Source organism: Hippocampus guttulatus, chromosome 11 (genome assembly GCF_054856545.1).
Source record: "Hippocampus guttulatus isolate MCC_2025c chromosome 11, RoL_Hgut_1.0, whole genome shotgun sequence".
Taxonomy (NCBI): domain Eukaryota; kingdom Metazoa; phylum Chordata; class Actinopteri; order Syngnathiformes; family Syngnathidae; genus Hippocampus; species Hippocampus guttulatus.
This window is the reverse complement of record NC_141271.1, coordinates 18,532,237-18,554,158: the sequence shown is the minus strand read 5'-3', so window position 1 is coordinate 18,554,158 and position 21,922 is coordinate 18,532,237. Positions and strand designations below refer to the sequence as shown.

Below are 21,922 nucleotides of genomic sequence, written 5' to 3'. Positions count from 1 at the left end.
TCTTTTGTGCAATTTTTTACTTTTAAATTATCCTGCGGGCCTGATCAAACCTCCTTGCGGGCCGTTATGTGTTATACACCCCTGATGAATAATAAGGCATTTTTAGCCCAAAAAAATGACCATGTATAGTCAGGCGTTTTTAAGCCAAAAAAAAACGACCGTGTATAGTAAGGCGTTTTTAAGCCGAAAAAACGACATAGTATAGTAAGGCGTTTTTAGCCCAAAAAAACGACATAGTATAGTAAGGCATTTTTAGCCCGAAAAAAACGACATAGTATAGTAAGGCGTTTTTAAGCGGAAAAAAAGACATAGTATAGTAAGGCGTTTTTAGCTTAAAAAAAAATGACATAGTATAGTAAGGCGTTTTTAGACCAAAAAAAACGACAAAGTATAGTAAGGCGTTTTTAAGCCGAAAAAAACGACATAGTATAGTAAGGCGTTTTTACTTAAAAAAACGACATAGTATAGTAAGGCGTTTTTACTTTAAAAAACGACATAGTATAGTAAGGCTTTTTTAGCCCGAAAAAACGACATTGTATAGTAAGGCGTTTTTAGGCCGAAAAAAATGACAGTATAGTAAGGCGTTTTTAGCCCGAAAAAAACGACAGTATAGTAAGGCGTTTTTAAGCCGAAAAAAATGACATAGTATAGTAAGGCGTTTTTACTTTAAAAAACGACATAGTATAGTAAGGCTTTTTTAGCTCGAAAAAAACGACATAGTATAGTAAGGCTTTTTTAGCCCGAAAAAACGACATAGTATAGTAAGGCGTTTTTAGCCCGAAAAAAACGACATAGTATAGTAAGGCGTTTTTACTTTAAAAAACGACATAGTATAGTAAGGCTTTTTTAGCCCGAAAAAAACGACATAGTATAGTAAGGCGTTTTTAGGCCGAAAAAAACGACATAGTATAGTAAGGGGTTTTTGAGCCGAAAAAAACGACATAGTATAGTAAAGCGTTTTTGAGCCGAAAAAAACGTCATAGTATAGTAAGGCATTTTTGGCCCGAAAAAAACCACATAGTATAGTAAGGCGTTATTGGCCCGAAAAAAACGACATAGTATAGTAAGGCGTTTTTGAGCCGAAAAAAACGACATAGTATAAGAAGGAGTTTTTGGCCGGAAAAAAATGACATAGTATAGTAAGGCGTTATTGGCCCGAAAAAACGACATAGTATAGTAAGGCGTTTTTGAGCCGAAAAAAACGACATAGTATAGGAAGGCGTTTTTAGCCCGAAAAAAACGACCATGTATAGTAAGGCGTTTTTAGCCCACAAAAACGACCATGTATAGTAAGGCGTTTTTAGCCGAAAAAAACGACCATGTATAGTAAGGCATCTTTGGCCGAAAAAAACGACCATGTATAGTAATGCGTTTTTAGCTGATAAAAACGACCACGTATAGTAAGGCGTTTTAGCCGAAAAAAACGACCATGTATAGTAAGCCGTTTTTAGCCGAAAAAAACGACATAGTATAGTAAGGCGTTTTTGGCCCGAAAAAACGACATAGTATAGTAAGGCGTTTTTGGCCCGAAAAAAACGACAGTATAGTAAGGCATCTTTGGCCGAAAAAAACGACCATGTATAGTAATGCGTTTTTAGCTGATAAAAACGACCACGTATAGTAAGGCGTTTTAGCCGGAAAAAACGACCATGTATAGTAAGCCGTTTTTAGCCGAAAAAAACGACATAGTATAGTAAGGCGTTTTTGGCCCGAAAAAACGACATAGTATAGTAAGGCGTTTTTGGCCCGAAAAAACGACATAGTATAGTAAGGCGTTTTTGGCCCGAAAAAAACGACATAGTATATATAGTAAGGCGTTTTTGAGCCGAAAAAAACGACATAGTATAGTAAGGCGTTTTTGAGCTGAAAAAAACGTCATAGTATAGTAAGGCGTTTTTAGCCCAAAAAAAACGACAGTATAGTAAGGCGTTTTTAGGCCGAAAAAAGCGACATAGTATAGTAAGGCGTTTTTAGCTAAAAAAACGACATAGTATAGTAAGACGTGTATGCCTTACTATACTATGTATAGTATAGTAACGCCTTAATATACTGACGTTTTTTTCGGGCCAAAAACGCCTTACTATACTATGTCGTCATTTCGGCTCAAAAACACCTTACTATACTATGTCGTTTTTTCGGGCCAAAAACGCCTTACTATACTATGTCGTTTTTTTCGGCTAAAAACGGCTTACTATACATGGTCATTTTTTTCGTCTAAAAACGCCTTATTATAAATAGTCATTTTTTTTCGGCTCAACACACCTTACTATACATGGTCGGTTTTTTCGGCTAAAAACGCCTTCCTATACATGGTCGGGTTTTTTGGGGTTAAAACGCCTTACTATACATGGTCGTTTTTTTTTCGGCTAAAAACGCCTTCCTATAGTAGGTCGTTTTTTTCGTCGAAAAACGTCTTACTATACATGGTCGTTTTTTTGGCTAAAAACGCCTTACTAAACATGGTCGGGTTTTTTTCAGCTTAAAACGCCTTACTATACATGGTCATTTTTTGTTGGGGTTAAAGAGCCTTACTATACATGGTCGGTTTTTTTTCGGCTAAAAACGCCTTCCTATAGTAGGTCGTTTTTTTCGTCGAAAAACGTCTTACTATACATGGTCGTTTTTTCGGCTAAAAACGCCTTACTAAACATGGTCGTTTTTTCGTCTATAAACGTCTTACTTTACATGGTCGTTTTTTTTCGTCTAAAAACGCCTTACTATCCATGGTTGGGTTTTTTCGTCTAAAAACGCCTTACTCTACATGGTGGTTTTTTTCGACTAAAACGCCTTACTATAGTAGGTCGTTTTTTTCGTCTAAAAACGTCTTACTATACATGGTCGTTTTTTTTTTCAGCTTAACACGCCTTACCATACATGGTCATTTTTTGTTGGGGTTAAAACGCCTTACTATACATGGTCGTTTTTTTTTCGGCTAAAAAAGCCTTCCTATAGTAGGTCGTTTTTTTCGTCGAAAAATGTCTTACTATACATGGTCGTTTTTTCGGCTAAAAACGCCTTACTAAACATGGTCGTTTTTTCGTCTAAAAACGCCTTACTATCCATGGTTGGGTTTTTTCGTCTAAAAACGCCTTACTCTACATGGTCGTTTTTTTCGGCAAAAAATATAGTAAGGCGTTTTTAGTCCAAAAAAAAAACGACCATATATACAGTATAGTAAAGCATTTTTAGCCCAAAAAAACGACCACGTATAATAAGGCGTTTTAAGCTGAAAACAAAACGACTCTCATCGTCCACTTTGTACCGGCTCATTCGCGACCGACATATCACTACCAGATACAATACAATACATTCCTATTTATACAGCGCTTTCACAACAGCAGCAACTGTAACAAAGCGCTTAACAAAACAGTTAACATAAAGTAAAATAAATAAACACAACACATAACATAAAACACGGACAGTCGTGCAGTCCTAATCACTTTTCCGTCACACGCTTTGTTGTTTGAAACAGTTTAAGATGAAAGAGGAGAGAATCAAAGTGTCCTTTTCCCAGTGGATCAGAGACGTCATGCTCAAAATGTGCACATGTCGGCTACAAGCTAAGTTTCAAAGTCATTAAATAAATAAGGATAAAGCTGGCCAACATGTGTCATTTAAAGCAGATTGTTAGGTTTGCTTGTCAGCCTCCCCGGGGTCGGCCCCGGAGAGCGAACGCATCATTTTAATGTCTCACAATTCACTTCTTCTCAAGCCACTGGCTCCTACCCGCCTGATGGAGGCATTTTTCGTCACTTAGGGAACACGCAGCATGCGTCCTCCTTAACATGTCCTCCATTTCTATCAGGTATTTAAGACTGGGTTTTTTTCCCCTTTGCACTGCTCCAGTGAGCACTGAGCACTGGCTTCATTAAAACTAATTGAATCGGAAACATGTCTGCCCAAGGAAACATTAACTCTTTCCATATAGGACAGTTCCGATTCCGTTTAGTCAATAAGGTCAAAGGAGCGAGCCCACGTGTTCAGTATTGATACACGCTCAAACTATAGGCACGTTTAATCGAGTCACAGTGCGGCATCCATCACTGCTGAAATGTATTGCGTACTTTTGGGATGATGATCTGCTCTTTTGGGAATTTTCCTGTCCAAATGCTCAGAAACACGAAGAGAGGAATGACAGCGGTGCCCATGGTGTTGCAATACTGTGGCCTCCCGCATATCGCAGAGATGCATTCCAGACTTAACGGAATAATGTTTTCAAGACCGTTTGTGTTATAAGTTGTAGTCAGAAGAAGGACAAGGTGATCTGAAAAAATAAATACTCGAGTAATGTACAGATCCCAAAAGTCAATCGACTCAAGTAGCATCACAAAATATTTATACTTGATTACTTGCCACCAGGGCGGCCCAATCGTCCAGTGGTTAGCACGTCGACTTCACAGTGCAGAGGTACCGGGTTCAATTCCAGCTCCGGCCTCCCTGTGTGGAGTTTGCATGTTCTCCCCGGGCTTGTGTGGGTTTTCTCCGGGTACTCCGGTTTCCTCCCACATTCCAAAAACATGCATGGCAGGCTGATTGAACGCTCTAACTTGTCCCTAGGTGTGAATGTGAGCGTGGATTGTTGGTCGTGTGCCCTGCGATTGGCTGGCAACCGATTCAGGGTGTCCCCCGCCTACTGCCCGAAGACAGCTGGGATGGGCTCCAGCACCCCCCGCGACCCTAGTGAGGATCAAGCGGTTCGGAAAATGGATGGATGGATGGATACTTGCCACCAATGCTTGAAACGATGATTTGACAGCGTCCATCCGAACAAGGGAATAAGTGCGCACGATCGCAGCTGCGGAATGTCAAGTAAATACGCATGAGCGATGCGAGCGGTCGTCAAGTTCGGTCAATCTTCCTTCGGCGACCAAGCCGACGTCGGCGGCGCTAATGGCCATTAGAGGCAGGAAGGAGCGCGGGCCTTTGATTGGGGGCCTCGTCATCGCTCTTCCTCCTGCCTTCATCCTTCATACGCGGCTGCCCCATCGATTGCCTGTTTAGTGCTATGACAGATGAAGCCCCCCCCCCTCACCCCCTGCCCGACCATCACCACCAACGCACACGCCTGACTGCTGTCCCAATCAATCCACATCCAAGAGGTGCGTTGCATCTAGGTGCCACTTTGCCAAAGTTTAACATGTTAGTTGTGTTGATGTTCGCTTTTAATGAGTAAAAACAGAACTCTCAAATATTGCGCTTGATTTAAAAACAGAAACTAACGACATCATTCAAACTAATGTCAAGAATCACAATTTTTTATTTGGATTTGATTTGATTTTTTTTGCGGCAATTCAAGACACATTGTGCTGCTCCTTCTGTTATGCGCGCCTTGGCCACCGGAGGGCCGTTTTCTTTGAGGGTCCTCTCCCACCTTACCGCATTTTCTAAAAGAGCCCCCCCCCCCACCACCACTCAGGTGATTCAATGCCACACCTCAAATAAAGAAAAAAAACTAGCACGAGGTGCTACAGTAGTAATGTCATTTCCTCTGGTCATCCCTTTCTTTTATTTTATTTGTATCAGTAATTTCTGCCTAACTAATGCCTTCCCCTTAAGTGCAATCGATCCCTCGGCTGCTTGTGAGTGATTTTGATTTTAAAGGCAGCCTTTTTTCAATTTATGATGCTGCTAAAGTGTATTCTTACCACACGGCTGTATTTCCTCAAATAGTCGCCTCCACTCGAAGAGACTCCCGTGTATTTTTTCACCACACCTCAGACATAGAAAAAACACATTATTACGTGACACTTCCTACATTTCCTAAGGCAAGTCCTTTTCGGGAGATGATTTTTCAAAATGTCTCAATAAATGCCTCCTCTCTAATAAACACCGTACCCCAATCATCCGTATCTATATGTCTGAATTTTTCACGTCGTTAGCAAACGTTTGTCACTTAATTAATGCAGCCATCCATTCTCTTGCTACACTTGGCGGTTGTTTCACGACTTTTGATTGCTTCCACGTTGCCATCTAACGACTGTAAGCTGCTCAGGGATCACCGTTCGGAATAAAAAGTCAGTGAAGGAGCACGACGAGTGAGCATCAGCGTCTTCCCCCCCCCCCCCCCATCACCCCATCACCGTGCAACACAAGCGTGAGGAAAAGTGTGCAGGCATGCAGAAAGGTTGCCGAGCCCCTCGCTCGCGTGCACGCGCGCCCACTCGTAAGCGCAGCTCTAAATGATTCCGGATTGGTTCTCTCCTCCTCGCCATCATGTCAAGTGTGGCGAGGAAGTGAAGTAATGGGGGGTGGGGGGGGGGGGGTCCTTAATGAATTTGGTCCTCCATCACGCCCGGACGTAATGACGCTCATCTTTTTCGCAGCCAAACTGTACTCGGGAGTCAACTCGCGCGACACGCGCGATGCGCCGTTTCGACAGATCTGCTAAATGTCAGCAAACCGCTTCTGAGCGCAATCTCAATTTGCTTTGGAATTAGCACGAGCGGCGCTAATTATTTGGACAATTCATTGCTTTTTTTTTTTGGTCGACGCACAGCCAAAAAAAGAGGAGGGAAGGAGCTGCTGCTCTCTTGATTTGGGATGAGAGTGGATGTGTCCCAGACATGCCTCCTCGCAGCCTGCGGGGCTTCACTTCTTTTGCGCTCGCACACTCAGCCAAAAGCTTTGTGACAGCACACACACACACTCTCACACACACACGCGCGCGCTGTTCTTTTCTGGCTGTGCATGGCGAAGGAAGGAGGAGACAAAAAAAAAAAAAGGAGGAGAGAGGTGAGCTCAAACATGCAAGTCGCTGTGGCTTCGAAGCAACCACAACGTAAAGGATGACAACTGATCATTTTCAAATGAGCTTTGAAGCCAGTTTTGCACAGAAGCATCGGCATGCGGGTTTTGGGTTCCTGTTCGTAATTTGACTGACTCGAGCGAAATCAAATTAAGTCTGGTGAGTTAAATTAAAGTTTCAATAATTTCAAAAATTCAAGTGATCATCATTGATTTGTATTACTGACGCGGCTAAACTCATTAAGAGGGTTTAAGCCTTAAACTCTCTTAATGAGTCAACTTTTGGTTACTTGTGTTGATTTTTCTTTGGCTATTAGACCCACTTAGATTGATTGATTGATTTTACTCGAAATGACGAATGATGGCATTATTGTCGTTTTCTTTCTTTCCTTTTTCCTTCATAAAGCACAGTTGTGAAATTTGACTTGTTGAGCGAAAGATGAGCGAAATTCGCAGAAAGTCGAAAACGGTGAACCAACGGGCAGAAAAGCGACCAATTTGCCCAAAATGAACTTTTCAACATTTTCTAAAACTCACGCAAATAGTGATTTTTAACATTACGGTGCTTTAATAACCTATAATTGTGTTTTAAATACGGACCTGCACGCCGGTGTCATTTCTTAAACGAAACGTTTAAATTCGCAATATTTTTAAACGTGTACACAACCTTTCAATATAAACAAAAAAATATATTTTTAAATTTCAGGAGCAAACGCAAGAAAAAAATGTTACAGGCCTTCACGTAGGATCGCCTCGTCGATTTACGTTTGGTACCATCGGATGTTTTTTTTTTTTTTTTTGCCTTCTTGATGAATAAGAAACGGATTCTCTCGATTTCAACGTTTTATTCTTAAACATTAAATAATCGTTTCCCCTCTGCAATCTGGATGAAAGCTCTGAGGCCTATTACACACTTCACCCCCCCCCCTCCGCCCCCACACACTCCCCCCCCCCCCCCCCCCGTGTAAAATCCAAAAAGGTGGACAAAGCGTGTGTTTTGCAATTTCCCCCTCTCTGTCCCCATGCTCGTCGATCGGACGACAGAAATGCTCTTAAAGCATATCGAGAAAGCTTTATATTGAACAGCAACAATACTTACAGCACACATACAAACGAGGAATGTGACACTTGTACAAACACGATGGCTCCCTCCCTCCCTGGCTGTTCGTCTATACACAAGGAGATCAGATATATAAATGTGTGTGTGTGTGTGTATGCAGATATATACACACACACACACACACACACATATATATATACACTGTATATATTTAGATACGAGTTTGAGTGCCAACTACATTGGTATCAAATCTAGCAGACTACATAGTGTCCGATCGGCTGTATAGACATCGCCTCTGCATGTGCCTATAGAGGAGCAACAAAAATAAATATTCAGAATAAGACATGCGTCGTTTTTTTTTGTTTTGTTTTTTGGAAAATGTTTGGGGGGTGGGGGGGAGGCACGATTTGAAAAGGGGGGGGGGACATCATTATAACAAAATTTGTTCATATTATAAACTGATGCGTCATCTATTCGGTAATGTACAGTGTCCGCATATACATTATATATACTATATATATATACATATATATATAAATGGAATATATTTGACATCTGGAGGTGCTGATGGAAAGATTTGTTGTTGGGGGTTATTTTTTTTGTGACCCACTCAAGTCGTTGGAATTCAAATGCGCAATGTTTGCATTCGATCGGTTTGCCATGCAGCGTCAAAACAAGTGTGAAATGAAAAGGATCAGAAAGGTGTCGGCAAGTTTAGGAAGGTCCTCGGAGGAAAGAAAGGGTCCCGCCAGTCCTGCTTTTGCAGATGTCCAAAAAGAAGAAAAATCAAATTGGGAACGTTTGGGGGGGGGGGGGGGGTCGGGAAATAGTCTGCGTGGGAGCCGCGGCCTGTTTTTTTTTTTTTTTTTTAGAAAGGCAGCGTGTCGAGGAAGAGTTTGTCGATGATGGCTGGCGGAGGCACGAGGTCTTCGAGTTTGAGGTAAAAGATGCGCTGCAGCCCCTGCGTGCACAGCGTGCGCAACTCGGGCAGCTTGCCCAGCAGCTTGGACAGATAGTTGGGCCGGTTCAGGCCGCCGCCGCCCGTGAACGTCACTTGGTCCTTCAGGCAGTTGACGATCTTATTCTGCAGCTCCTCCACGCGCTTGGGCTCCCTCAGCCCGTGTCTCTCTACAAAGCACAACCATCATCACCATCATCGTCAAAACGGCGACGGAGGTTGTCCGATGGCGCCGCGCGCCTCTTTTGCGTCACCTGTGACCATGGCCAGCGCGGCGATGCAGGCGAACGCCGAGATGTCCACGCTCATGCCTTGCAGGTTGGACGAGAACTCCACGATGGCGTCCACCCACTCGCCGAAGCCGCGCACGCACTGCAGCCTGTGCAGCACCACGCCGTTGCAAAAGATCAGCTTGCCTTCCACCGGGTTGGACCTCGAAGCCGGCAAACGCGCTCTCGTTAAAAGCCAGCAAACCCGGATTGGCGCTATAGCGACCGAACGCGGCTCCTCGCGTACCTGTACGCCAGCCTGAGGACGAAGAGCTCGAGGAAGGCCGACTCGAAGAGGAGGTCCTGGTCCGGCTTGGGCAGGTCGCAGAAGCCGGGGATCTTCTCGGCCCAGCCGCGGATGATCTCCATGGAGCCGGTGAGCAGGTCGTAGAACTGCTGGATGTGCTGCGTGTTGTCGCCCGCCATTTGGTAGTCAGGACTCGCCTGGAACTGGAATGCCATTTACACACACACACACACACACGGCCGCTTAATGAAGTCCCTTGAAAATATATAATCCGTGAAATTGCACACTGGGTCGTTGGGCGACTTTTCATTTTTTATTATTATTATTATTAAATTCCGCCCTCTCGACGTAAATTACTCGGCGGGAGCCACTTAAAAGAAAGTCAGAGTGTCGGCCTAACGCGTCGCCAAGTGCTTCTTTCTTCAGTTTGGGAAGAAACGCGCCCCCCCCCCCCCCAACTCACTCTGGAGTAGTCCAGCGCGGACATGGAAGGGTTCGAGTCCACGTGGGCCCTGACCAGCGCGCTGATGAGGCTGACCGGCGGCGACGGGGGGGAGGGCTCCTGGGGGCTTTTGGGTTTGGATGGCAGGCGTCCTCGTCGACCTTTCAGATTGTCAGTCCTCACCACTGCAAAAAAAAAATATAATAATAATCAGCATCGTCACATGCGGAAGGCGTCGAGCCGCGCGCTAATTGCCACCGTGACGTCACATTGACCAAAAAAAAAAATGAAGTAACTAAACCGTGCGTAAAAACCACAAGGCAAGTTCGAGTCGGGCCCGCACGTACCTTCTCTCACCATTCCGACCACAAGGCACTTCTGGAAACGGCAGAACTGGCAACGGTTTCTCCGGCGTTTGTCCACTGGGCAGTTCTTATTGGCTAAGCACACATATTTGGCATTTTTCTGGACGGTGCGCTGCAACGGAGACAGAAACACAATCTCTTCGTGGGCCTGCTTTTCAGACGCTCTTGAAAAGAAACACATCGACTTCGATTTGGAAGCATTGTGGGAGGCACTTGGAAATCAGGACGATTGCGTGCGTAAATTGCAAGCACGCAGCAACCAACATTCTACCGGTGACGGGTTTTTTTTTGACGCATTCCAGAAAGAAAAAAAAAGTGGAGGGAAAGGATCATTTCGTTTCGTGATTCGCGTTTAAATGTTAAAAGCTTCACACGAATGCAGGAAAGAACGGGAACGGGCTGTTTTTTGGACATAACGGAGATTTTAGGCATCCTGTACTTTGCGCTAGAGGGGGAAAACAAACGAAGAAGAAATAAAAAAAAGGTATTTACGTGAAACTGTTGTGCATTATATCGAGGATCCACATTTAAATGGGACATGTTCAATTTGGACATTGCGCGAAGCAAACCACAGCAAGCTAATGACTTTTTGACTTATTGCGCAACCAGGATTGCCCGCTCGAGACACAGAAAAAGTGTCGGCAAATCGTCCACTGTGGTGGGCCTGGTTTTTTTTTTTATTATTATTTTTTTTTTTATGAGCGTCTAATTGTGACTAGTTCAATTCGGAACGTGCCTGCGGGAAGGAACATGTCTGGAGTACAGCGAGGTCATTTTTACGCATCCGGGACTGTGCTTGGAAAAACAACAAAAAAAAGGTCGAGGGATAAGATCACTTCGGGGGGGGGGGGGCGTCTTTCCTCTTAGATCTTAATGCGAAAGGCTTCATTAGCACGCACGACAGGAAACAAGACCGTCGCTTTTTGCGCATCCCTCTTGCCCACCTTAAAAAAGCCCTTGCAGCCCTCGCAGGTTCGAACCCCGTAGTGCTGGCAAGCCGCGTTGTCTCCGCACACCGCGCACAGCCCCTCGTTGGACGGCGAGCCGCGGGAGGGCGGCGACGGCACCTGACTGTCCACCAGCTGGTGCCCGTGGCCCAGCTGCAGCGAGTGCGGGAAGGCCAGGCCGCCCTGCTTGCGGAGGCCGCCGGGCACCGCGAAGCTTTGCGCGTCCAGGCCCCGGTGGTGCACCGCCGCCGCCGCCGCAGCAGCCGCGGCGGCGGCGGCCGCCGAAGCGGGGCCGTCGTGGCCCATGGAGACGTGCAGCGGGCCGTCGAACCGCATCTGGCAGCTGGACACGGGCGTACCGGGTGGGGACTGCTTGAAGGAAAAGAGGGAGAGCCGCGACACGGGATTCTTGCGCTGCTCCATCATGTAGTTGTGGTGGAAAGTGTGCAGCGAGGGGCCGGGGTCCTCCCACATGGCGCCGGGCTGCACCTGGAAGTTGGGCGTGTTGGGGGCGTGCGGTGACGACGGCGGCTTGAAGTACACGGGCCCCGCGTGGGCCATCATGTCGTCGGACTGCGGCGGCAGGTGGCCCTGCTGGTGCGGGTGCGAGTGGTGCGGGTGATGGTGGTGGTGATGGGGGTATCCGTGCATCTGCACGTCCTCCACCTTGATGGGCGACTGCTCGCCGCCGCCGGCGGCGTGCGGGACCTGGTAGAGGCACGGCGGCTTGACGTCGTAGCCCGCCGCCGCCGCGTTGTAGTTGTCCACGAAGGTGCTGAAGCTGGGCAGGGAGGTGGTGGCGGTGATCTCGGTGTTGGTCAAGTCCATGCTAAACTTCACGAACTCGGGAGTGAGGAAGTCGCAGCTGTACTCTCCCGCGGCGTGGTAGCTGTAGCTCTGGGAAGCGGGGCTGGCTCCTTGGGGTGATGATCCATACTGAGCCTGGACGCAGGGCATGGCTGCCGAGGCACGGGAGCGCAAACTTGGCCAGAGGGGGCTTTTGTTTGGGAAAAAAAACGCTCGCTTTCACCTCAACACGGTGCCGGGCTCACACTTGGGACAAGATACGCGACTTGGGACGACCGGTCGGATTTCGAGTTGGCGGGATCTTGCCCTAGAAAATGACACCACAACAGGCATAAAACTACATGCGTGTACCGCAAAAGTTAACACTTTGAACTCGACGTTTCTTATTTCTTGCACAGAATAAATGTCACTCGTTTCACTTGGCGACCTGCGCGCATGCAATCAACACTAACTAGAAACGGATAGCGTTGCCAAAGAAACACATTGGGTACCTCTTTTCGCATCCAGCTGTTCAATCCATGCAATAAGCATTCAGGAGGGCTGCCGTCTTCCCGAAAATGTGCTTGGAAAAGAACAAACAGGAAAGTCGAAGCAAAACCTCCCAAATCATGAAGCCCCCCCCCCAGCCTGTGAGCGACACTTGCCTCGACTAAGCCACTCCAAGCCAATGTGGCTTTGTTTATGTGAGCTACGGATGCGGTGGCCCACGTGTTTGCTGGCGTGACGTCATTGACGTCAACACCGACGCGGGCCAATCGCGGAGCGAAGTGGGAGGGATGCTGGAGCAGTGGGGGTGAAGGTGCCGGTGGTGGTGGTGGTGGTCGAGGGGGTGTCGGCGGCGTTCTCCAGCCCTGCCTGGTGAGCGTGTTTGTCTTGTACTGTGCGATCTATGCTGCTTCCCACATGGACATGAAGCTGAGATGTAGTGGGGATAAAGGCGGCTACGCTCAGCGCTCAGTTTGAACAGGACTTAAGACGAAACACTCTCCACGCGCTCTGGTCTCGTCAAAGCGTATTGCTGCCACACCAGACAAAAAAGAAAAAAAAAAGTTAGGATCAGATCAGTGTCAGACTAAGATTGGCTTCTATATTGGGCAAAACAAAACGAAGCGCTTTCGGTTCAGCTCGCTGGCGGAGCTCGACATGTGTCTTATCACATTATTATGTAAAAATGATCAACGTTAACACGTATAAATGATCACATGAAAACATGAAATTTATCCCGGTAAGATTGAGAGGTGTAAATCCAAACTTTAATCCAACAGCCAACACCAATACAATTGATTTTATGTTGTGGGCGGGGCATCACTTGTCCAACAGATGGTTTCACAATTTAGTACAACATTTGATGAAAATTGGCCCAACCTCTGACCTAACAGTGTCAACCCAACCATTGAGTTTTAAAACCGAGTCAGCTTTAAAAGTGTGTACAACCAACGGTGAACATATTCAGAAGACGAAGCTTTTTCAACGACTCTACGCATCGAAGTGGGCCAAGCTTGTCTCTGAAATTCAGGCTTTGAAATAACTGCAATTACAACAGACATCAGTCGGTGACAGTGTTGCATCACGTTGGATTTGAGATCAGCACAGCTTTTGAGGTGAAGATAAAGACATGACAAAGACAGACATTACAACTGATCAATATATTTTGATCAGTTGTAATGTAAAGTAAAAGTTTTAGTAAAAAAAATTTTTGTGTGTAGATTCCAAGCCTGTAGCATATCAGGTTTTAAAGTAAAGTCTGTATTGCGCAAGCTCTTAAAGGCCAAACTTTAAAATAAAAAAAAATGAAACTATCTGAAAAACTTGATGTGCTGGGGGGGGGGGGGGGGCATTCTTATAATCTGCAGCAAAAAATAGGACGAGGGCCATCTATGATTGCAATTTGCTGTTGGGCAGTGTAATTCTCGTAAAAATGTCCTTTATTTTCATCTTTGTCAATTAATTTCACAAATCAGCTTTTGGTTATTTTAAACAGCAGTACAGAACAAAGAAAGTTGAAAAGCCGTTTTGGAATTGCAGTTGATTACACAAAATTTAGTGACTTTTGTTTTTTATTTTTGGGAGCTTGCACTGCACAAATACACCAAATCTACATATATAACACTATGTATACATTATGTATATGTAATAAGCATTTATTACATATACATAATGTACATAATGTAATAAACATTTGTTACATATACATAATGTACATAATGTAATAAGCATTTATTACATATACAGTACATAAAAGAAAAAAAAAGAAAAAAACAAACAAAGCAACTCGATCAGCTCGAAAAACCAATTCAAACAAGTGATTTCTGAGAAAGTCAACATGAAATGAAAACAAACCCGAATGAAAATATCCAAATATATTACAACCCCTCGTCTGGTGCAAACCGAGCATGGAGCCATCTAGCTCATGGCCTGCCTTTGGTCCCCTCGAAACGCCGCAAAGAGGAGGACCCCCTACCGGAGTATAATGCCCACCCCACTAGGAAGCGCAGCACTGGTGTGGCATAAACCTCATAAAGCTGGAGGCGGGCGGGTGATATTATTGTACCTTATCGTCTGACAGGATTTCTTTATTCCTCAATTGTGTTCCAAATTTAGACTTCAACTTCTGGGGGGGAGGGGGGGGGGGAGATGCGGGTGTGGGGGGGGGGTTGTGTGTGTGTATGTGTGTGTGTGGCGAAGGGTGGGAAAATAGTGCTAATTAGTGGGGGCCTTTCACCAGTTATCGCAGGGGAACCAATTTAGTGGCCGCTAGAGGGAGAAGCCTGATTGCGCAGACTCTTACGGAGACTGATGAAAAAAAATAATAATAATAAAAAAAATGAACCCAAGTTGATACGTCATGGCCAAAATAAACGTATTGTATTGCAGCCCATCTCGAAGTAATCTCACACCAACACCTTGTGTCCAATAGTTGCTGTGGCTGTGTGTTTTGGGCGAATATTAGTGTGGGCAGAGGGCCAAAAAAAAAAAAAAACCTCCACTCGACAGCATCCTGTTATTGTGCAGGGAAAAAAAAAGAAGCACGCAAAGGCAAGCGCGCACCAGGTGCACTCAAGGACAGGCTGCGGAGGAGGGTATTGCACCGGCGCCTAGAGGGCGCTGGTGTTCACTGCTTTCTGATCGTGGAAAGGAACCCTTTTTTTTTTTAATGAACCTGTCCCTTCATGGCTGTGCCGCACCGCCCTAACCCATAATTGTAACTATTGTTAAAATGAACCATCAAGGTGCTCTTTTTGAATTTTTTTCAGATGCGATGACATCATTGCTCGCCATCTGAAGCGCAAGCATAAAGGCAAGTATGAATTTAATTGGTGGTTTGAGCAGTTTATTTACTTTGACTGAAGGATAGTCAAGCGGTCTCTTTCTCGTGCATAAAAATGACCATTCAAGGATGGCACAAAATTGCTGAACAACCAACACAAAGTCCAGGAAGTCATTTTGCACTTTTTTTTTTTTTTTAACAAAAAGAAAGTCTCTCAGAATGTTTACATTACTGAGGTACCGTTTGTCCTGCATATCACTCCAAATTCACCAAAAAAATATTAGGAGTACTCACGTCGGAGTATAAGACCAAGTTTACGTGCAGCGTAGACATTTTTGCCATCTAGTGTTGATTGAATTACCACTTAAAACAGATTTTTTCCCCACAAAATTCTTTTTGTTCCTATTTTCGATTTTTACCGTCTCTCCTGTGATCCCCCATCCCCCAGTTTTTCATGTCAAACATATTGAATGTTTATCGGCGATTTAATGTTTTGAATTTGTAAAACAAATGAACTAATTATCATTTTTATTTAAATTCAATTTTTTTTTGACTTTTTTCTTTTTTTTTAATTAAAGGGTCACACAGTGAGGTCGCATGCGGCCCAGAGCTGACCAGTTACTGACCTATCCTACTTGTCCTACTAATATTTCTCTATAAATACCTGTGCAAATGACAATCGCCGATGTTAGTTCAAAACGTGATGCAGTCAAACAAAAACAATGTTAACATTGAACAATTTGGCTGAAAGGGTAGTAAGATGTAACAAAACAATTGTGAGCATTTTTTTGGGTAGTCCACTTAGCCCGCAACTGTCACACACATCCCTCGGGAAGAAAAAAAAAGCAAAAAAAAAGCTCTTCTGAGGCAGCTCTGAAACTGGCGAGAGAATGGAATCTCCCGAGCCCGAAGGCATCTCTTTGCTCACACTCCTATTTCCCATTTCTGGAATTCCACTTTACAAGCTTAAATGTCTACTTAATATGCTTTAATGCCTGCTCTTTAGAGCCGGCGAGCACTTCATCACTTTTATACACCTTTATATAACACACTGTTAACTAGCAATGCCTCACGGAACAGCTTGTCTTGCAGCTTGCAAGGCGTCCGCATGCCATGATGAAGGTACCTGTTCGCCATGCACAATGAGACAGTAAAAATGTGGCGCGAGGCCGCCGCCGCCATCTATATCAATCCGCGCTGAATATTCATGAATCACAGTGTCATGACATGCTCTGTAATTGGCAGCAACATTAGTAATGACACCGGCGCTATCAAGGCCTTGCATATTCATGCGGCCGCCAATTTTTCCTCACGGCCGCGTTTTGTCTCCCCCCCCCCCCCCCCCCCACCCCTTTTTCAACATCTTCTCAAAGTGGAAATGTATTCCGGAGCTGCAGGTGTCCCCGCTGACACAATCAATTGCTCTCCCGCCCAAAAAAAAATAAAAATCAGATAACGCATTTACTTTCTTTGATTAATAAAAATGTATAAAATTACACAAAGTGCACAAGAATGCAGATGGTGCCAAATTAACCGACTTACAATCGTTCGGATGCATTAGAAAAGGACTTGAAACGCTCCGGTCATCCATCTTTGATCGCGCTTATTCTCATTAGGGTCACGGGTGGGTTTGCGCACTTTGGGGCAAAAGGCGGGGCACACCCTGTGTGGAGTTTGCATGTTCTCCCCGTGCCCGCGTGGCTTTTCTCCGGGTACTCATTTCAAAAGGCTGATTGAACACTCAAAATTGTCCCGAGGTGTCTTTGCGTGCCCTGCAATTGGCAGGCAACCGGTTCGGGGTGTCTCCCCCGCCTACTGCCCGAAGACAGCTGGGATAGGCTCCAGCACGGCCCGTGACCCTTGTGAGGATGTTAACTGTTCTTTTGATGGCGGCGCGGGCACCCGCAGCGGCTCCGCTTGTTGTCTTGCTGTCTGGTTGAGAGGGAAGAAATGTCATCTGTGCTGCATGTTACACATAGAGCACATTTGACAATAAACTTGTACTTGATACTTGATAAAGTGGATCAGAAAATGGATGGATGGATGGATAGTTAGTCAAAATCCGCAATTTGCACTTCATCAAAACCCACTGAAGTCCAAAACATTTTAAAGCTTGGGTGGGCATCGGCGAGCAGGCCTCAGCTCTTCATCCTGCCCAAAGCGATCTTCGACCCAATCGTCCGGATGCAAATAACCCAACTTTGGGTACAAAGTAACACAATCTGCTCAAAATCCGCAGCAAGAGGACCGTGGAAGTCATCCGAGTTCCTTCCAATACACATACAAGCGTGCAGAGTAAAAGCAATGCGTTTGTTCTTTTAACCGTGTTTTGCCGGGCTTATTGCGCTTCCAGCTGTCAAAGCGCCGGAAAATGATTGTGGGGTTTAAAGCAATGGAATATGTATGTATGGCCCGCCTGGATATTCCCTCTCATCGCAAATATGAGAAGCGCACATTTGAATAGCGCGCGAACCGTCGCCGAGATTTGGGTCAATAAGGATCCAAATGTTGATGGGCTCCGGTTCGGCTCTCGCGACGGGATCTCCGAACGGGCCGTGGGCGAGCCGGCGCCATTTCTCATCAGCCCGAGAGCATCCGGCTCATTCGCCGAGGAGTCCGATATCCGCACCGACGCCGCGGAGAAATTGGATTACAAACAGGTAAATGCTTCATTTTTTCTCCGGAGCTGACACTTATCCGCCGAATTCCTGGTCCCCGTGGTCATATTGTTTTATTTGCCCGCCCGGGTTCATTTTTCACTCGAAGGGGGGGGAGGCGGTGACATGTTTGCCTTGAATGACTGCCTGACGCGGAGCTTTCCTTGTTCTGCAGTCTAGGAATCCTTTCACGCCGTAATAACGCTCAGGTGTCCCCAATCGGGCGATTTTAAAAAGGAGATGTTGGGAATTGGCTTTTTATTGTTTGTATAGCTCTAAAAACGGTTGGTTCAAAAATTTGGGGAAAAGAAAATGTGACTGATTCACGACTTGGGTCCATTTAAGCCAATCTTTGGGGTTGTTTTGTTCAAAATGACCCAATTTTGAAAGATGTTTTTACAAAGTGATCCAAGTTTGGGGGTCAAATTGACCCAAGTGCTGGATCGGTCCTTTTTCTTTTTAAAACCCAATTTAGGTGAGGTCGATTGTGGGACACTTTGACCCTTTTTTAAAAGTGTTTTTGTATACAAAACAAAACAAAAGTCATATATAAAATTTTCATTTTGGAAAATAAAAAAACATTTTTTTTGGGGGGGGGGGGGGTTATTTTGTACAAACAAAACAACTAAACAAAGGTTGGGTCAAAGTGACCCAAGTAGCAGTTTTTGCTTTTTCGAGCCCATTATTAGGTAGTTTGCATTAAGCATGACCCTGAACTGATTTCAGCAGGACACGAAACGTGTGCCAAGTGTGCTGTAATTCTTCATCCATGGGGTATTATGACCAAAACAGGTTATTAAAAACTCTGTTAACTCTTTTGAAATTCTTTTTTAAAAGGCATCGTATGCTTCCTTTAAGTCATGAAACGATGTCACCCGACACTGTATGCCCCTCCCCCCCCGCCCCCACCCATCCCCTGCCCCTCACTTACCTGTGGCTTGTTCCAGACAACTCACCCGGGTTGGAGCTGAAATGTCACCACTTTCTGTTGCTTTTCACCACATTTGAGGAATCTCATTTATCACCGCTTGTGTTTTTCTTTTGGAGATGTTTTTTTTTCTTCCCATCTGTATGAACATAGCGGGGCTCCTGGAGGTGAGCGGCAGAGGAGACCAATTAGTGGGTTTGCAGCTCCACAGTCAAATGTAGGCGACAATATCATTGCCTCAAAATCCTCAAAATCTACATTGCATCACACTCGCCCATCCCCAAAAAGAATCACTTTTTGCTCGCCGCCATCGGCGAATAACAATGACGTCGTTCATGTACAGTACTGAAAAGAAGCCGATGAAGACGAATGGCGGCGTCTACTTTAACATTGCCCCCAGTGGACAACTACGTTGCACTCGTCCCTGGAAAATGATTTTTGGCCAGATTGGCTTTTTTTTTTTTTTTTTTTTTTTTTTAACACGACAAGTAATATTGATGTTACCTACTGTATGTGGTATTGTATTATTGCCTCCTTCTGCCGAGTGTTACACTCAGAAGGTGCTTAAATCATCTTCCTCAAATTCTTTTGCAGAGAATCAACTAGCAGCGCAAAAAAAAAAAAAATCAGCAAGAGAAGTTGTCTTTTGCATCTCTAATTAAAATAATGCGGTAAAAATGTGTTGTCAAAACTACGGTGGCGAGAAAAAAAAAAGACAATATTTTAAATGAGAGAGTCTTTTGTTGATGGCCGAATCAAAACGATGCACATACTGCACAATGGTTTCATCAAATTCAGGTAATGAGTGTGGTGCCTTTTTTAAAGCATATAACCCAAGTGAGACCCCCCCCCCAAAAGAAGTCTTTCTTCCTCGCCCTCCCCCCTTATTTCCTATCCGCTGTCATTTCTCAGCTCATATAGCCGCGCACGCCGTAAACCTTTCCCTTGATAAAGGCGTCGGAGTTGGGAAGATGGAGAAGTTCAGGCGCATGGCAGTAAACTTTACAATCACCTTTGGGCTGTTGAAGTGCGAGGTGAAGGAAGAGCGAGCGCTCGGTGGCATCTCGGCAGCCGGCTCCGACTCGGCTTTCTCCCCAAGACTTGGCTGAACTCCGGGGCCTTGATTTGATTGGTGCAGCCTTGAATCATAAGCTTTAATTGCACCTGACATTTAAAGCTTCTCTCTGGTATTTAAAGCGCCGTACAGGTGTGGCTCATTACAGAGAGGGGAGGAAAAATGAAGGATGGGGTGTGTGCATGGGGGGTTGGGGGGGTCATGTTAGGATTTCTCTCATTGCTGGCGCGTTGAAGTCATCACGGTCCCTGCCGCTGTCCCGCAACGACACCTTCGCCGGTGCTCAGTCAAAGCACCCCCGAACGCAAGATCACCCCAATGTTGACGTAGGCTGAGCTGCCCACATTCGGTTATCGATGGCAATGGGTTCGTTTTTATCGAGCTTTCTTCTTACTGAGCAGGAGCGCATCCCCGGCTGACTTTGTGCAAGAGAAGCGGCGTACACCCTGGATTGGTCTCCAGGCAAGTGTGAACAACGGATCCTATTTAAGTTGACGTCACAATGTCGTAAAATGTGATCGTAGCCTATGAGACTAAAACGCGTCACAAAAAAAAAAAAAAAGTTTTTCAGCGGACCAAATACTCACAAGCATGTATTCTAAATCCAGTGTGAAAACAGATACATTTTAGTGCAGCTGACCGAGTCACTGTGAGTAGTTATGAAGCTCGTCTTGGTTTGCGTCCGCTAGGCTGGACTACACTGCCCCCGGTGGCCAAGTCACACGCACCAGAAAGCGCCGCCCCTGAATGAATCGTCATGCCAAACATTTTCATTCTATCTATTTATTACTCCAGATTTGTATGAATGTCCAATATGGAGTGCGATTTTCCTCATTATTATTATTATTTCTTTAAACGACTGAAACCTCAAGATTTTTCGGTCATCGTGGTGAGTAACGTGACGCCGTAGCTGAAAGCGTGCCGCGCCTCACATGGAGTGTAAATGCAGTCTATGCGAGCGTAAACACGTGGCATTTTTTTTCTTTTCTTTTTTTAAAGCAAATAATAGCCAGTAGGCATGACGTTGCAACGGGTCCCGGGATCCATACGTCTGCGGGCAATGTGTGCCTTGTGTTGGCATCGGAAAAACAAAGCATATGTTGATTGTTAGCCAGGGTGTACATAGCATGTCCTGTTCACTCAAGCTCTCCCTGGTAGCGGCAAACTCCCAACTTTGTTTCTGGAGGCTATCTGTCAGAGCTCATTTGGCATTTGGGGACATGTGGATTCCCATGTACTGCAAAAAGGCAACAGACTTCACAAGGGGCTACGGCGACTATCTGACCACTGATCTGTCAGACGCATTCGAATAGCGACGGTGGAGGGGAAGCGGGGGGGAGGTTTGATCTCAAACCTTTTTACACGTGCGCGTTTAAAAGAAAATAAAATGTAATAAAAAAAAGATTTTGTACATTAGAATTGAGAAGGATTTCATGCTAAAATGGACACACAACTGGTCAAATATTTTCATATCATTTGTATGAAGAAAAAAAAATCAAGACTTTAGCTCAAGTAGGTTAATGTCATTAGGTCTGGTACACCAGTGAACCGGTATTTTTAATTTCATTTTTTTTTTTGCATGGTACAGCGACTTAAGTTTGAGAACAGGGCTGTAGAGACAATTTCTCTCAGAGAGAGAGAGAGAGAGAGAGAGAGAGACGGAGAGAAATAAATATCTAGTCAAGTTTCTGTTCTTAGAAGTGCCAATCTACAGTGTTACACATTTTTAAACACTTAAGCTTTAATCAGAAAAACCAAAAAAATTTATTTTTGGGCCACCCTATTGGTTTTGTGTCCACGATTGTTAAGGAAACATTCAAAGAGAATAGCAAGCCCCCCCTACACACACACACACATACACACACACACAAAAGCTTGAGCCTATATGTAATTTCTGCTCCAGCTGTCTCCTCCTTGTCTTTTGCCATATGCAAGTGGGTACATTATGGCAGTGACATTTTCTGTCCTGACCTTATTTAGTGGGGATCGGGCTTTGACTGCTCGGGTTCATCTCCTCGGGATTATTGGAGCCATCACGGTCAGATCGTCGCAAGCGTGCGAGACACGCTCGGGCCTCCGACGAGCTTTGAGGAAAAAGCAGATCGCAAAGGCAGACGGGTGAAAATTCCGCAGGAAGCATCTGCTAACTTGGCGG

At 45.1% G+C, this 21,922-nt stretch overlaps 1 protein-coding gene across 6 annotated transcripts in view; it reads right to left on the bottom strand.

Annotated features, from left to right (window-relative positions):
* Window positions 1-7,806: 7,806 nt before the first annotated feature.
* The window catches only part of nr4a2a (nuclear receptor subfamily 4, group A, member 2a), an 88,404-nt gene continuing 74,288 nt past the window's right edge, over window positions 7,807-21,922 (bottom strand). For 4 of the 6 annotated variants that reach the window (XM_086123750.1, XM_086123755.1, XM_086123754.1 and 1 more), the window contains 10 exons: window positions 21,739-21,851; window positions 19,705-19,831; window positions 18,696-18,853; window positions 12,331-12,857; window positions 11,030-12,146; window positions 10,068-10,197; window positions 9,742-9,905; window positions 9,279-9,481; window positions 9,017-9,195; window positions 7,807-8,932 (listed from right to left, as the gene is read on the bottom strand). In XM_086123750.1, coding sequence (XP_085979876.1) covers window positions 8,673-8,932; window positions 9,017-9,195; window positions 9,279-9,481; window positions 9,742-9,905; window positions 10,068-10,197; window positions 11,030-11,989 — 1,896 coding nt within the window. In that variant the 5' untranslated portion in view covers window positions 11,990-12,146; window positions 12,331-12,857; window positions 18,696-18,853; window positions 19,705-19,831; window positions 21,739-21,851 and the 3' untranslated portion in view covers window positions 7,807-8,672. The remainder of the gene's footprint in view (window positions 8,933-9,016; window positions 9,196-9,278; window positions 9,482-9,741; window positions 9,906-10,067; window positions 10,198-11,029; window positions 12,147-12,330; window positions 12,858-18,695; window positions 18,854-19,704; window positions 19,832-21,738; window positions 21,852-21,922) is intronic. The other 2 variants (XM_086123753.1, XM_086123751.1) reach the window with 2 other exon arrangements.